The 14667-nt window shown below is 40.5% G+C and overlaps 2 protein-coding genes across 3 annotated transcripts; both read right to left on the reverse strand.

Moving 5' to 3' along the window:
- Positions 1 to 1266: 1266 nt before the first annotated feature.
- Positions 1267 to 4515, reverse strand: gra (granulito). Of its 2 annotated transcripts, XM_079274903.1 has the most exons (7): positions 4465 to 4515; positions 3551 to 3633; positions 3377 to 3435; positions 3081 to 3144; positions 2511 to 2617; positions 2343 to 2417; positions 1267 to 1569 (listed from the first exon to the last, which is right to left on the reverse strand). In XM_079274903.1, exons 2-6 carry the CDS (start codon positions 3630 to 3632, stop codon positions 2385 to 2387), a joined length of 345 nt encoding a protein of 114 aa, XP_079131029.1. In that variant the 5' UTR covers position 3633; positions 4465 to 4515; the 3' UTR covers positions 1267 to 1569; positions 2343 to 2384. The 2 variants fall into 2 exon arrangements, with proteins under 2 accessions (XP_079131029.1, XP_079131030.1); XM_079274904.1 differs by lacking the exon at positions 4465 to 4515 and having other exon boundaries at positions 3551 to 3650.
- Positions 4516 to 5183: 668 nt separating this feature from the next.
- Positions 5184 to 11409, reverse strand: rbm12bb (RNA binding motif protein 12Bb). The gene is made up of 2 exons (XM_079275768.1): positions 11317 to 11409; positions 5184 to 7749 (listed from the first exon to the last, which is right to left on the reverse strand). Exon 2 carries the CDS (start codon positions 7725 to 7727, stop codon positions 5853 to 5855), a length of 1875 nt encoding a protein of 624 aa, XP_079131894.1. The 5' UTR covers positions 7728 to 7749; positions 11317 to 11409; the 3' UTR covers positions 5184 to 5852.
- Positions 11410 to 14667: the final 3258 nt, after the last annotated feature.

The raw sequence follows: 14667 nt of genomic DNA on the forward strand, positions 1-14667 counted from the left end.
TGTTTTGGTGACCAAACCCTCCACTCGTGTTTCTGGAGTGAAGAATCTGACTGGTTTTTACTGTTGTAAACTACAGGTGAATTCAAGTAGGCTACTTTTGAAGAATGGTGTACAAGGTCTGAATCAAGACCGTTACTTTAATTCATTAAGTGGTGTTTTTTGTTCTCTGGGTTCCGTACAAATGAAACACCTGGCTGATACCGACTACATGACTGAAAAAAAGACTTTGAATAACATCAGTGTGCTTGATATTGAGTGCCTTCAACAGAACGAGATTTTAAAGTGGTCCTGCGTGGCTCCATTTTGAAATACCTGCGGTGTAGAGTGTTTAACTCGTTCTCGTTCGCTGCCTAGAAGGTGAAAGAAAGGAACAGCTTGATCATGTGGAAATATTAATTTGTAGTGATGTATAATGTGAAAAATCTATTTATAAAGTAGAATACAAGGATTGATGCTGGACAATTAAAGCGGTCTATTTACAATTAATATTCACACGATGGATTTTTAATATTGAATATTCCCTCTCACGTCAGCTCTGTTTTGGTCCCCACAAACCTTGCTGGCTTTAATAGAGCATTCGTCCTCAAGCTGGTAGCTGTGGCTGGTAATGAGGATGAGCCGAGTTGTGGGCCAGAAAACGAAGCAACAATCAGCCGAAAGATAAAAGACTCCAAAGAACTGAGGACTACTGCAGAGTTCTGTTATCTTTCTGTGTTTTTTTAACAATCTTTCTCATTACACAGTCATTTGATGAATTGTTCATATATTCATAATTGCAGCTTAAGTTTGAATGTCATGTAAGAAGAAAATGCCGTCACACAGCTGTTGAGCCAAACATTCCTTGGTTAGAGAACTTCACATGTTTAGTGAGACACGTTAACATGATGAGTCTGCATTAAATGGCAATGCCCCGTCCCCAGTTTCTTCAAACGAAACATACCACAGCTGACGAATAGCCATTAATGTCTTATGTTTGAAACAAACTTGTATAAATGTAAGCAAAAAAGCAATACTACCACTTAAGCAAATACAACGGTGTTTAGCATTAGAACTTTGTGCAACTTCACTTCAAACTGCTATGAGTCACATTCACAAATAATAAACATGCAAAATGTAACAAGTTAAATTAAAGTCACCAAGAAAAGCAATAAGCAAACAAACAAACAAAAAAACTCTTTTGGGCAGTGAACACCAGTTCAAATTTATTGAAGTGAGTGAAGCTTTTCTGCCACCCTAAAAAACAGAAAATAATAATAGCAAATAATGAATAAACTGTTAATTTGATCAAGATACCACACTCAACACAAAACCAACAGTAACGCATACAGTAAGACAACCACTAATGAGTCAAGGCTAATATACATTAAAAAAAAATGTAAAAGTGCCCACGTGGCTGTTGAGAGAAGACTACAGATTGTCAGTGCTGCTCAGCCTTCTGCTGCAAAGGCCAGTGTGTGAAGCGGCCCCTTGCTGCAGGGCTGGCCTGCCTCCCATCCTGCCATACACCTGTCTCCTCCGCTACATCTCTGCCACCATACAGACCATATTGAAGGCAGCCTGCAGACCCTGCTGTATGTTACAGGGACCAAATGGGTTACTGATATTAAGGCACCGCTATGCGTATACAGAGGCGAAACACCCATGAAAACAAATATGCTAAAATGCATGGCCTACAACAATAACTGTCCATGAGGGGAGATGACTAATGCAGGCTATGGTATTATCTGGTAATATAAGATTCAGTGTGCTAGCTCCTACGCCTAATTTGCATTTGTGTGAAGGCCGATAGCGTATTTTTTTTTTTGCTAAATAATTAGCAGCATATCGAGCACAGCGGGTGGTGCCTCGTTAGCAAGAAAGAAATAAGGAAAGTTATAGACACGAATTAAAGGAGCAATCCCAAATAAATGATCGGATGAAACAATTGCGTTCAGGAGACGTTTTAGGTACATAAACACGTTTAAAAAACAATCCGTGTTGTCGAATTAAGAACCGGTACACAACATGCGATCAAAGCAAATGAGGAGCAATACATTGACGTAGATGAGGATAATGAAGGAGACATTTCAGTAACCTGACGGAGGATGCTGGGCTTTTAAGCCCACATTCTCGCTGTCATCAACAGACTCTTTAGCTGAGACAATGGGCTCACAGTCGACAGAGAAATAGCACAGGGATTCAATTTATAGCTGCAATCATTCAAAAGAGAATGCAATTCATAACATTTCTGAGTGAAGCTTTTCCAGAAACACGACTTTCACACAATTCAATTCAAATCCTAATCTAGATCGTCTCATTTACTAGAGGGTCAAAAAGGTTTGATAAAGACACAACGCACTTACATTATATCAAACTCGCACGTCTTCTTTTCCCCCTATTCCACCTCATCTCATCTCATGAAGGTGCCCAAGATCTCTCTGGTAAGATAGTATACAAACACAACTCAATGCAAACAGCAGTTATCATGTACAGAGGATGTCACCATAAAACTCAATAGCAACAATACTTACTGCCGCCATCAGGACAATGGGGTGATCGGGCAAGAATTCTGGCTTCTTCCTGGCCTCAGGACAATTTGCCAGACCAATTAAAAATCCTCTCGTGTAGGATATGCTGCCTATGAAAACATAGATACATATATATACACATATTAAACAACATTACAAGAGTTCAAATCAGGAAAATCTAAAGAAAGACGAAATGTATTTTGCACCTTTATCTTAGTGTGACGTTAAACTTAAGTTACAAAAACAGGATTAAGCACTATGTGACCGGTGAACATGTCCTGTTACTGAACACGGCTAATTCAGTGTTTGATGCAATTTGCTGTTTTATTTTATGCCTGTTGCACATTTCTTTTGTGTGAAACTTTATATGCTGACATCTTGGCTAGGACTATACATTGAATGAAAGTAGTTGTTATTCTGTCAATGCATGGGCCGTTTGCCAAGCCACGACTGTAACCAACAATGACGTCCCGGCTGAAAGTAAACACGGAAGCATTACAATAAAAGCCCCCAGTTTCCAGATGAGCAGAAACATATCGATCCCATTTGTCATTAAAACACTTTGTGTCTTACCTTTTTTCTTTGTTTGTTTGTAGAGGTTCACAATCTGGTAGAACTCCTCTATCCCAATTGTGGTCTATCAAGTTCAACGTTAGAATAGTTTTAGAAAACCTAAATTTGTCTAAATCTTAACTGCTTAACAAGCTGAAATGATTAGTTGGTCGAAAGAAATGATCAGAAATTTGGATAATCCATACAATTGTTTATCAATCACAAATGCTAAACACTGTCATGAAATATGATTTACTACTTCTATTTTGAGAGATGATTCATTGAAAATGTTGCAACCCTAAAATATTGTATCTTACCTCTCGATAGGGTTCTTCGATCACTGCCTGGGCACATTTAGCAGCATTTATTTTGGGCTCTAAATGAAGTGATACAATTCTCATATAAGCACGCCATTATATGGACACAATACATTTAAAATCAACACCTTTGATATTCCGATAAGTTGAAACCAAGTGGTGCAGACTGCTTACCAATGGCAAAAGGCATGCAGCGGCGCAGGGGTCTGGCAGGCTCCAGATGTTTCTGGAAGGTTCTTCTGGCATATACCTCCATCCTGGTGTCAGTGAGGTTCAAACACACTTTAAATCTACTACACTCTGCAAGGCGTGCAAGGGCGACACAGAGTAGTGCTGTAGTGACTACAGGCAGACACTTCAATATTTTAGAAATCAGTGCTTTGAAGAGTGGGGTTTGCAGACCATTAGGGGTCCTTTAACGTTATGGTGTTAACTCTTTAATTAAAGTCAGAGAAAGGATTACTATTTAGATGACAGATTCACTAGAGAAGTATGAAATAAAGTTTAAAAAATATATATAGATGAGCTAGTGCATAAGTATCTTACATAATTAATGTGAGTATCCATGAGCTATGCTAATTAGAAACAGGCTGATAATACCAGCAGTGTCCCAGTTTGAGGGTCGCTTAACAACAGCTGACGTGAGCAACTCAACACAATCGCTTCTAACTTGGCAATTAGCCTCGCATAAGTAAGGTTAATTGCAAATGAAGTCAACACAAGCCTTCAAAACATTCTTTCAAAAACCATTTTCTAATTGGGAATGAAAGAAGCAACTTTTTTGAAAACAGGTGTAGAAACGCATGTTGCCCATCACAGACGTCTGTGGGCTGAATAACAGCAGCCGGCTAAAACCGTTAGCATAAACGGTTCCGTTTAACGTCTACGAGTCAACGTATATTTAACGATCGTAACAACATTAAGGCCACGAAATAAGACTTACAAAAAGTTAACGTTGAGTGATGACAAACGCAGCTCGTCAATGCTGCAGCCGTTTGAACTCTGCGAAACCATCATTCAAGTCAGCAACATGGGCCAAATAACTCGTACATTTCACTTTAAATAGACATTTTAGGATAAATGTTCACCTGTAGTTCTACACAGCTCCTTCAGTGTGGTGGTCCGCCTGCAGTGATCGCCTCAATGGTGTCATGGTAGTCAAGTTAAAGCCATAGCTTCCGGTTAACGTTTTTCAAAATAAAACGTTTTATTTTTAGTACGTATAAACCCAGTCAATATTGTCAGACAGTAGAGGAATCAACCCGTACGAGCACAAGGCACTTGCGGTTTGTTTTTGATATTGCACATTGTAAATGTGGCTGTCTTGGATAGGTTTTACCCATAGACTGTATATAAGAAGGGTTGTGTCAGTGTGTTTGCAATGCTGCAGTAGGAAATATGAAACTACTCTAAAATTGTCAGAATATTCACCAACTGCAATGTATTACAATATATATATATATGTGTTTATAGTTACCTTTTGGATATGATGCTGAGATTCTTGCTGGAGTGAATATGGCACCTGTTCTTTCAGAGACTGCTAAAAGGTTGGGAATGAAACTCACACGCTGCACTATTATCTAATATACTGGATTATACATGAGTTGAATATATTGTTAGGTTTATGCCATTTTCTTTGCTTTACATCCAAAGATAAATATGTATCGATGCATAACGATGCATGTGTTTAGTCCATCTAACTGGAAACGCAAGAGGACACAAATCTCCTTCAATCATGTTCATTTCTCTCTTTTATTAGAGGGAAATATGAGTCAAATATTTGAAATACACATGCCACATTATCGCCGTGATCCCTCATCAAAGTGATTATTGTATTTTACAAATCTTGCTGTTGGACTGATGAGTTTTATAAAAAGGCAAACACTGTACACCCCAACTTAATACTAATACAGAAAACCACTTAAGATTGGGTTTAATGGGATACCCTTAACAGCTGTCAGTAACTCATGGTCTTTGATTGGTGATTAACCAGAAAGTTATATACATGTGGTGAACAAAATTGATTAAAAAATTGTATGTGACATATCTGTGAAGAAAAATTGACAATTCAAAAGGTATGCATCTTTTATGAAAACAATACTTTTCACACCAGCCACAGAGTAAAATGCAATGCACATACATTGTTTGCAACACTATGTTGGAAGTTAAATCAAACAAAAACATGTCTCGATTGACAAAATGAGAAAAACTAAAATCTAGTGCTTCACTTTAGGATGAGCATAGAATACAACACCCATTGTCAGACTATATTACCTGAACACAATAAAATGAAAAAAAAAGCACTAAGAAAAAAATATATCTAGCTAAACTCGCACAAAGCCATGCCGTACAAAAAGTCAAAATGAAGATCATATCAAAAAGAAAGAAAGGCCCATTGCTTCCGTTAAATCAACTCGGTATATGTCCAAACTACACTGCTAGGGCATGCAAGGTGCCATGAAAAGATGAGTCTCTTTCACACAATTAACAGCTGGATTTTTCTCGGACCTATGGGTCTTCCACTCAGTTCCTCAACTGCTGTTACCGCCTCCTGACGAGACTCAAATACTGCAGTCGCGGTGCCAGTCGATTTTCCAGTCTGGTCAAACTGGAGTGTGACAGATCCAGGGACGATGCGAAATCCGTAGCAAAAGTCATAGATTTCTTCACTTCTGATTTGAAATGGTAAGTTAAGCAGCTTAACGCAGGCGGTACCGTCAAAATGCTGCACTGGGGGAGCGAAGCCACCACCAACACCATTTCCCCTGTCTTGTGGGGCGTAAGGGCCGACTGCATAGGGCTCATAACCACAGCCTCCATAGGCATGAGCCTGTGTATTAGCCATTGGTATATTACCATCCCGAGGAATCCTAAAGCCAGGATTTTCTGTGTCACCGGGGCGGTAGGATGCCTCGCTTCCTCTGCCTGAGTATCGCTCTCCCCCTGGCAGCGGCTCTTGCACAACTGGCTCTTGCACCAGCGGCGGCTCAACACCCAACTGCCGCATCTGAGAACGTGAAATACATTTCAGTATGACTTCTGACCCAAGAAACCGGTGTCTATTGCGCGAGAGTGCACTCATAGCCTCCGCCTCGGACCCGAAGAGAACCAAAGCCTTCCCAACTCCAGCACCTTCATGGTCACGCAGCACAAACACCTTGTCCTCCGTGATATTAAACCAAAGAAAGAAGTCTATGATCTCAACTTTCTGCACATCAAATGGTAGGTTCCGCACAAACAGACACATTTTCTCCGAGTCATACGACGGCGGCTGATCTTGACACATTTCAGAGTTTCCAGGAGGTCCGGCAGCCACGCCCTGGGATTCCAGAAGGGCGATCATTTTTTCTCTCGAGATTGGCCGTGTGAGGATCTGTCGGTTAAAAAACGGCCTTTTTTCAGGCGATAAGGCGTCACAATAGTCACGCAGATTCTTGAACAGCACAAATGTGGATCTAGTTCTTCTCCCATCACTGCCAATTAAGTACAGGATCTGGTCATCCTCAAGCTTTGCAGTATGAAAAAGCCTTTTTATCTCTTCCTTTTCAGCTGTATACGACAGATTTTCTACCACAATGCAGTACTCGTCATCAGAAGCAGCGCCACCAGGACTCTGGAAAGCTGATTGTGGCCTCACAGGAAGTGGATTTCTTTGCGGGCGAACAGGTGATCGGTCCCTTTCTAAGCCATCTGTAACCCGGCGCCAATCTTCTTTTGTTGTCGGGCTAATCTCTACATACCTGGAGCCAATGTATCCCCGGTCCCTCTTCATGGCTTCATTGGCATCCTCTCTTGTTGCAAATTTGACCAGACCTTTCCCATTTTTATAACCATTTCCATTTTTCAATAAGATGATTTCATCAATAAGTAAACCAAGGAAAAAGTCATGGACTTCCTTTTCGGTCACGGAGAACGGCATTCCTTTCAGGAACACATGCACAAAGTCATTATTTTCTGAAGCCTTCTGGTGGCGGAGGGGAGAATAATCCGATCTGCTCGCTGATCTCCTGCCCACCTCGGGGTCCATGGATCTTCTAGCGCGTCTTGCGTTCTCTTCAAGTCGCGTCTTTGGATCGAGCTCCAAGTTTGATGTACTTTTTTCAAGCATGTTCTGCATCTCTGCTTTACTACTTAGTAGCAACGCAACAGGTGACCCCTTAATGCAACCTCCTGACCGCGTCATGGCTCTTCTTGCGTCTTCGTCCGAAGCAAAGATAATGAAAGCTTCGTCTCGCTCCCCACCAATTATATGCACCCCTCCATCAGGAATTTTGAGGCCAGTGAAGAACTTGCGAATATCCTCAGAACCTGCTGAGACCCTTAGTCCCTGTAAACGGATGACGACCTCCATGCTGAAGTACAAACAACAGCACCTGCGGACAGAGGGGTATAGAACAGCATTATTGCCAACAGAGCTTTTCTAGCTCAGCGTCCACTTCCTGGCATTCCAATATAACGCCACTGAACTGGAATAGCAATGTGAGACAAAAGACATCAGAGACAAAGGACACCTGTGCAATCAGTGTCCACAACACTCCCTTTTACAACTGAGAAGGAATTCAAATGTGTGAGGTTGACATAACAATCGTACATGTACCGTATCTCAAGCTCTAGTGTTAAGCCCCAACCCGCAATACAAACGCAGAGCATCTTCCCTTTATTTTCTAACTCAAACCCAAATTGTATTCACTTCATATTCAATTAAATTCCATGCGAGACTCCAACGCTTTATCACATTAATTCGTACTCATATTTTTGAACAAACCAATGGCACACCCTTCACCAGTACATTCAAAAATGCGGTCCAACGCTGGCTTAAAAAGGGCAAAAGGCAGAAAGTCAAAAAGCAACACATCCTATCTGGCACAATCATTTCCCTATTGTCCTAAATCAATCTTATCAGGTCCTATGAAATAACACCAGAGGTTAAATATTCAAATACATCATCTACAATTCAACTAAAGCAGTACAATTCAAGTTGATCTGAGAACCACTACTAGCGCAACAGGTTTACAAATAGTAATCTTGTAATTGAAATACGATTAAGGTCATTTTTAATAAAACAACATAGCTGATAAAGTTGTTGCCCGCGGAGGCTAATCGACTGAAAATCTGTCACCTCACAGAATGAGACAGTCCACAGAGGACTCGCAATGGCCATCATTTCACATCTATGATCCTTCCCTATGATGCTAGTGCTGAATCCAGGTGTTGCGCAACACAATTGTAGGTCCGAGATTTTCAAGTTTACCACCAAGTAGTTCCACTTATTCAACCAACAAAATGATGAACACCACCACCAGGTATTTTTCCAATGTATTTGGAGGGTCCTTCAGAATGGCACAGCCTTGTTGATCCATCAAAAATGAGGTCTTGAATTGCAGACTTGAAACAAGGCAGTTCTTCCAATTGGGACACAGCTACTACCCAGCAGCAAGAAAAATATCTCCATTACCATTAGCAGAAACTACGATCCAACCAAAGCAGCTCCGAATCGGTCACTCAACAGAACCACAAGCCAAAAAACACCAAAATTGACAATTAAAACCATGAGTACATCATCTCATTTAGTAAATGTTACTATTAGTGTGCCAAAGCCCGCTATCAGTAGTTTTGCATGGTCAAACTAAACAAATAACATCTGCTTATAGACCCTTTAACAGCCAATGTCATCAAAAATATGCCCCAGCCATACAGACGAGTTAGCAAGCTTTAAACATTGAATTAAAACTGTTCACAGCATCGAAATGTCTGGTTGTTGCATGTTGTGTTGTCAGAATTAAATAAATCGTTAGGTGCCAAAACACGTCTGCCTTTGCAAATCACAGTAATTATGATTTTTCTGGGAAAACAATATTCTATCTGAGGTATAATTTCCATAGCAAACACACACATTCCTTCTGGGCAGTTACTAAACAAAATGTACCAGCTACAAGGGACGCACAACTCAATTTTACTGCACATTTGCAGGAGAGCGCTGAAATCGGGATTCTTGTCACTCAAAAAGTTCATCGACTGCATCGCAACCTTGCTCTAACAAAAATATCCCATTCATGGCAGAACAAACAATGTTGCGGATTGCATTGTTTGGCAATCTACATCACTGCTGCAGTCTGTTCATTCCAGAGGCTGGCGTTCTGGTTAATCCAATAGCGGCAGTGTCCCCTCTTGTTGCCCTTCCCCTGTCATGCTCTGCTCGCCTCAGCAACATTTCCTCTTCTGTATACTCTGGCGCAAACGGAGAGAGTATAGTCTAGCAGTTGTTCCGCAGAAAGAGTAATCATCTTCTCTTCAGAGCTCCTGTTCATTACAGTTGAGAGCATTTTATATGCGGTCACGTAGCCAAAACTGTCCTCCACCCAGAAGTGAACATATTTTTACTCCATTCATGTTTCATAATCCTTTGTGTGCCCTGTGGAATTTTGAAAACTCACAGCTTATGAAGGCAATGCTATGAGTCAAACTACTCAGCAATTTTAACACTATAAAACTCAGAGTTTTACTATGATGCACTACCATCATAGTAGATTTTTACAGTGCACTAAAATGAGCTGAAACCAATGTGCCCATGGACGGTTGAGAAAATGCATTTTTTAAATTGCATGAATAAACAAAATAAAACTCATAGTAATTGTAAAAAAAAGAATCCTGGGATCTGTGGAACCGGGTTTGCAACGGATGCTCCACCCTAGTAGAACACGAAAGACACAGTGGAAGTTTCTTCTCCGATACAACCTGCCACAAGGAAAACACTTTTCAGGTAATTCAATTAAGGTAAACGGTGCAGAACGCATATTGACTTAATAATTGTTAATAGTTGTTTAAAACATTTAATAACACTAAATAACCACAAAGAAATAAGAATAAAATTGAATGCGATTGTCTGATTTGTTTGTTTTTTGTTAAATAAATCTAAGAAAACACTTTGAATCTGTAGGCTACTGCCGAATAGTCTTATTATTGCCATTTGACGACAATTGCTCATATATTGTAAGCCTAAATAAGTATATGTATTATTTTGAACAAAGGTTAAATGTCATTTCACAAGTTTCAAAAAATGCCCCCAATTGGTTTGAAAATGCCCCTGGATTTCAGTCAGTGGGGGCAAAAATTGCCCCCCAAAAAAATATGTGAATTTCCTACCCTGCATACCTCTGAACCAAAGCCCACAATAAATTAAATAAAACATCAAATTAGATGAAATAATGGGCTGTAGCTCACTCTAACTCTTAGCCATCAGATTCAACACCATAATGCAGAAGATAGATGACAAAATAGTGTTTGAAATGCGCCCTGAATGACACAAAACCAACTAATATCACTTATTGTTGTCGCAATACGAACTTTTAATAAACACCGCACCTCGCCACTGGCATCGACACTTCCGGGTTACTAGCGTTAGCTCGCATAGACTAGCGTTAGCCTATTGGTAGTTCGTGTCACAAGTTAGCATTAGTCGCTAAGAAAAACGAGCAATGGCCGGTTAGCAAATTAAGTGCGTGACATGTAGCAGCATGCTTAGTGAAATCCAATATGAAGACATTACCATCCACTGAATAAAAGTACCGCTCTAGCTTACGAGGTCAAACAGTAACGTTACGACACCAAACACACATAACGTTAGCTATCTTGACGCCATTAATAGCGCCAACATTTCATCCCAGACGCGTTACGTCACAAAACATACATCTGAAACTACTGTAACGTTGTGTGAAATTACACGAGGCTAAATATCAGTTAGCAAGGAAGGTGTTGTTTACGTCCTTCCCTTTCAAACAAAGCTCAACAAAATGTAGATGTAGCTAACGATAGCTATTGAAGCTAGCTAGGCCGCTAGCTTTAGCGTTTACTTATTTGAAGGCCAACAACGATCTGAGACTGCAATCTTTATAAATAACACCAGAGAATAGCTTGCTACCTAACCAACGATAAAAACTTACACAAACGATAAGCACAGAGACTCGTGCAAAAGCGAGATAGCGATAGGTTTTCAGATCAGTCAAGTTTGGTTTCGTGTTGCTCCCAGAGTGCCTGTGGGGGAAATGTTCTTCTTCCTCCTGCAGCCCTGTAACCCAACGTGAGAGATGGATGCCGCCACCTACTGTATCGGGGGAAGTAATATGACTTTACGAAGAATGTCTGTATAGGCTATATAAATATACATCTCAATATGAATATGTACACGTGCCTGCTACTGCGTGTCACAGACCTTTCCTGCCTTTCAGTCTTTTTCTACAAGAGGCTACTACCCATCAACATGTTTCCACTGTTTCCTTGCAGTAACAAGTCCCACACTCCTCACAATACATCATGTTGCATAGGGTCCTGTTTGTCCTAGTCGAGTTAATCCTACATTTACCGTATTCCTCACTCTGATCCTCTGAGGCTTTCAATAGAGCACGATTGTATTTAGAGATCCTCAGAGAACCTTCTCATACATAGCTGTAAGACAAAGTAAGAATTGCTCGAGTGTTGTGTGGGGAGCACAACATAAATATCAAAATGATTTCATCTTGTCAGACCATGCAATTTCCTATGTGGCAAATTGAGAGTTGTATATGTGTATATTATTTTATTAGGTCGAAATTCAGACCAAATAAAGTTGTTTGCATTTTGAGAAATGTATTTTTGTGACACCTTACCTGCCGTTTGTTCTCAAACAAGGTAGTGTGATGCTTTCAAATGTATATGTAGCTGTAGATATATATTGTATTCTGTAGGTCGCTGTAGTTGTTGATGGGTCGGACCCGCAGTGCGCTCCAGGGTTCGCGCCAGCTGCGTTCCCACATCATGTGATGTTGTTGAACACAGCAGCCACAGCCAAACAGACACTGTGAGGATCAGTGTGTGGAATAAAAAGGTATTTCAGAGATATGTTCACAATCCTTCAAGCAGATCGGGTTGTCCCTCTGATTGTAATTAACCGGTTGACCCAAAATTAAGACACTTTCTGGGGCTTGTTTTCTTGGAGATTCGTGTTCTTGATCTCTCAACTCTTGGCTAACTATGTGAGCTCATGCTACCTCGATTAGCTCGATAGTACCAGCATTCACCCTGGCTGAAGCTGGGGCGCAGCAGCGGAGCCTCTAGCCGACGATCGTTTCCGACAGCGCCGTATGGATTTGACGTCGGCATACATTGTTGCTTGATGTTTTTCAAAGGATCGATTACCGGTGATTTCGACGATGGGGGAACCTTGTGACCTTAAGCACTTCGTCAAGTAAGTACCTCGTGAACGGCTGTTTTTACTTATTATTAGGTTGTGGTTTAGCCATGTTACTCCACACAAGTTGGACAAAACAACACTAGCTAGCATGCTGGTAAAGCCGGGTGCAGAGACTCGAGGGTCCATCATATCCTTAAACGGAAACAAATAATCAAACCTGTCTTGCTTGTTTATTCAATTAAAACGTAACGAGCTCTCCACGAGACCTGCATTACTTTGACTTTACACCTTCGCCACCGACCATAGATAGACAGTAAAAACACAAGTTAACAACAGTAACGTTAGCGTAGTGGCCTAGCCTAGCCTAACCGAGCTTGCATTAGCTGCTAATGCTAGTGGAGTTCCGTCTTCTTTTATAGAAACACATTTGTTTACCTCTACTGTGCAACCGAAAACCTGCCAATCGTCACACTGATTGCATTCCCAAGCATGTACGTGTTTGCTAGTCAGCGTCAACAACACGAAGTATACATTAAGCACAACACGAGCTAACGCTATCTTTAAAGATGACACACTAGAGCTCTCTGATAGTGTTAGCTCACACACGGTAGCTTAGCTTTAGCTGGTTCTGATATTTATTCTAAATCAGCGTATCAGTCGAATAGCCAACTTCATGCCATCTTACCTGCCAGATTACTACTTGTATATACGTATGATGTCGTATGACTCGTTAGGAAATCGTGATATAATATGACACTGTATTGCTAGGTTTGCTACACATCCTCATAACGTTAATCGCTTTCATAGTAGGTAGAACTATCTTTTTTAAAGGCCATATTTAGGCTGGATCACATTCTCCCGCACAGGCCATGCTTTAGTTAGTTTCTTAATTAGCCTCGAAACAGTCACCGTTTGTTTTCACAAAAGGGTCGATGTGTTCCTACACATAAGGCTTCATTGTACACACAGCCTTTGTTTTCTGTAGGCCATTGGCTTGCGCTTGCTTTAACGTTACATGTCTGATAATGAGATGCGTGTTCTGAGCTCACCCTGCATCCATGTTGTTCATCTTCGACCATGATAGTACTACTGAGCTTTACTTTTGTTCTTACTTTGTTGTAACCAAAGCGAGATAAGAGGAGACTAGCAGCCCACCAAGCTGAGAAAAGTTGGGATCCTTGTTCTATAGATTACATTATTTTAAACGGTGAAACTGGTAATGTTATCTCTGCCACATTGCAACGACAGATACCAGGAGTCTCAGGGAGGGAAGCCTGTGTTTTGCACCAGCCACATTGACTACTAAGCGCTGTATTTAATATGTCAACCTCTATTTGACGATGCCAAAATTGCAAAAGTTCCTGACAGAGTAGCTGTAAAGTGTTGTGGACAAACCAGACTCAGTTCATTGAAACCCTATCTTTCTTTTGTCAGGTGTGGCGTCACTTTGGAGGGCTCATTTCTCTGATTTGGATTATTCTTGCCAGCAGCCTCTTCAGGCCTACTAATCCTAGACGAGTTTCTCAATGGACACCCTGCTCAAATCAGAGATCAGGTATTAGACAGCAAACATGCAACTCACAGTGTATGTCTTGTTCAGAGTAGTTTGATATGAAATCTAAAATAATTTTAGTGTAGTTTCCAAACTGTATTTTGTTTTGGATGCAGTCTGTGCAGATACTTTTGGCATTTATTTACTATTAAAACATCTTCATATCAAGGTCATCCCAAGCCCACAGCATTTTTATTATTTATGCACTGGTAGTTATTTTACAATTAAAACTGCAAGAATGTCCTCTGCAAAATGTCTGTTGTTTTCATATGCTTTTATCCATTCATCAGGGCCTGTGACAGTAGTATACAATGATACACCTCTAAATAAAATGTGAAGAAGTGTAATTTATATTTCTCACATAAACAAAATTACATCATTAGTAGGAATGGAGAAGTTATTCCAGGTCCTGTGATCGGGTATCAGTTTAAGTCACAATATACAAACTATGGATGACCGCAATGCTTGCTATCGGATGTTATGTTTATTAGCTTGAAACATGAAACTGTTCTTCATTATAAATGTGGTGTAAAATACAACTGCAGCATCAAGCTAAAACGGACAGGCCGAGTA

The sequence above is a fragment of the Melanostigma gelatinosum genome (assembly GCF_949748355.1).
Source record: "Melanostigma gelatinosum genome assembly, chromosome: 9".
Lineage (NCBI taxonomy): Eukaryota > Metazoa > Chordata > Actinopteri > Perciformes > Zoarcidae > Melanostigma > Melanostigma gelatinosum.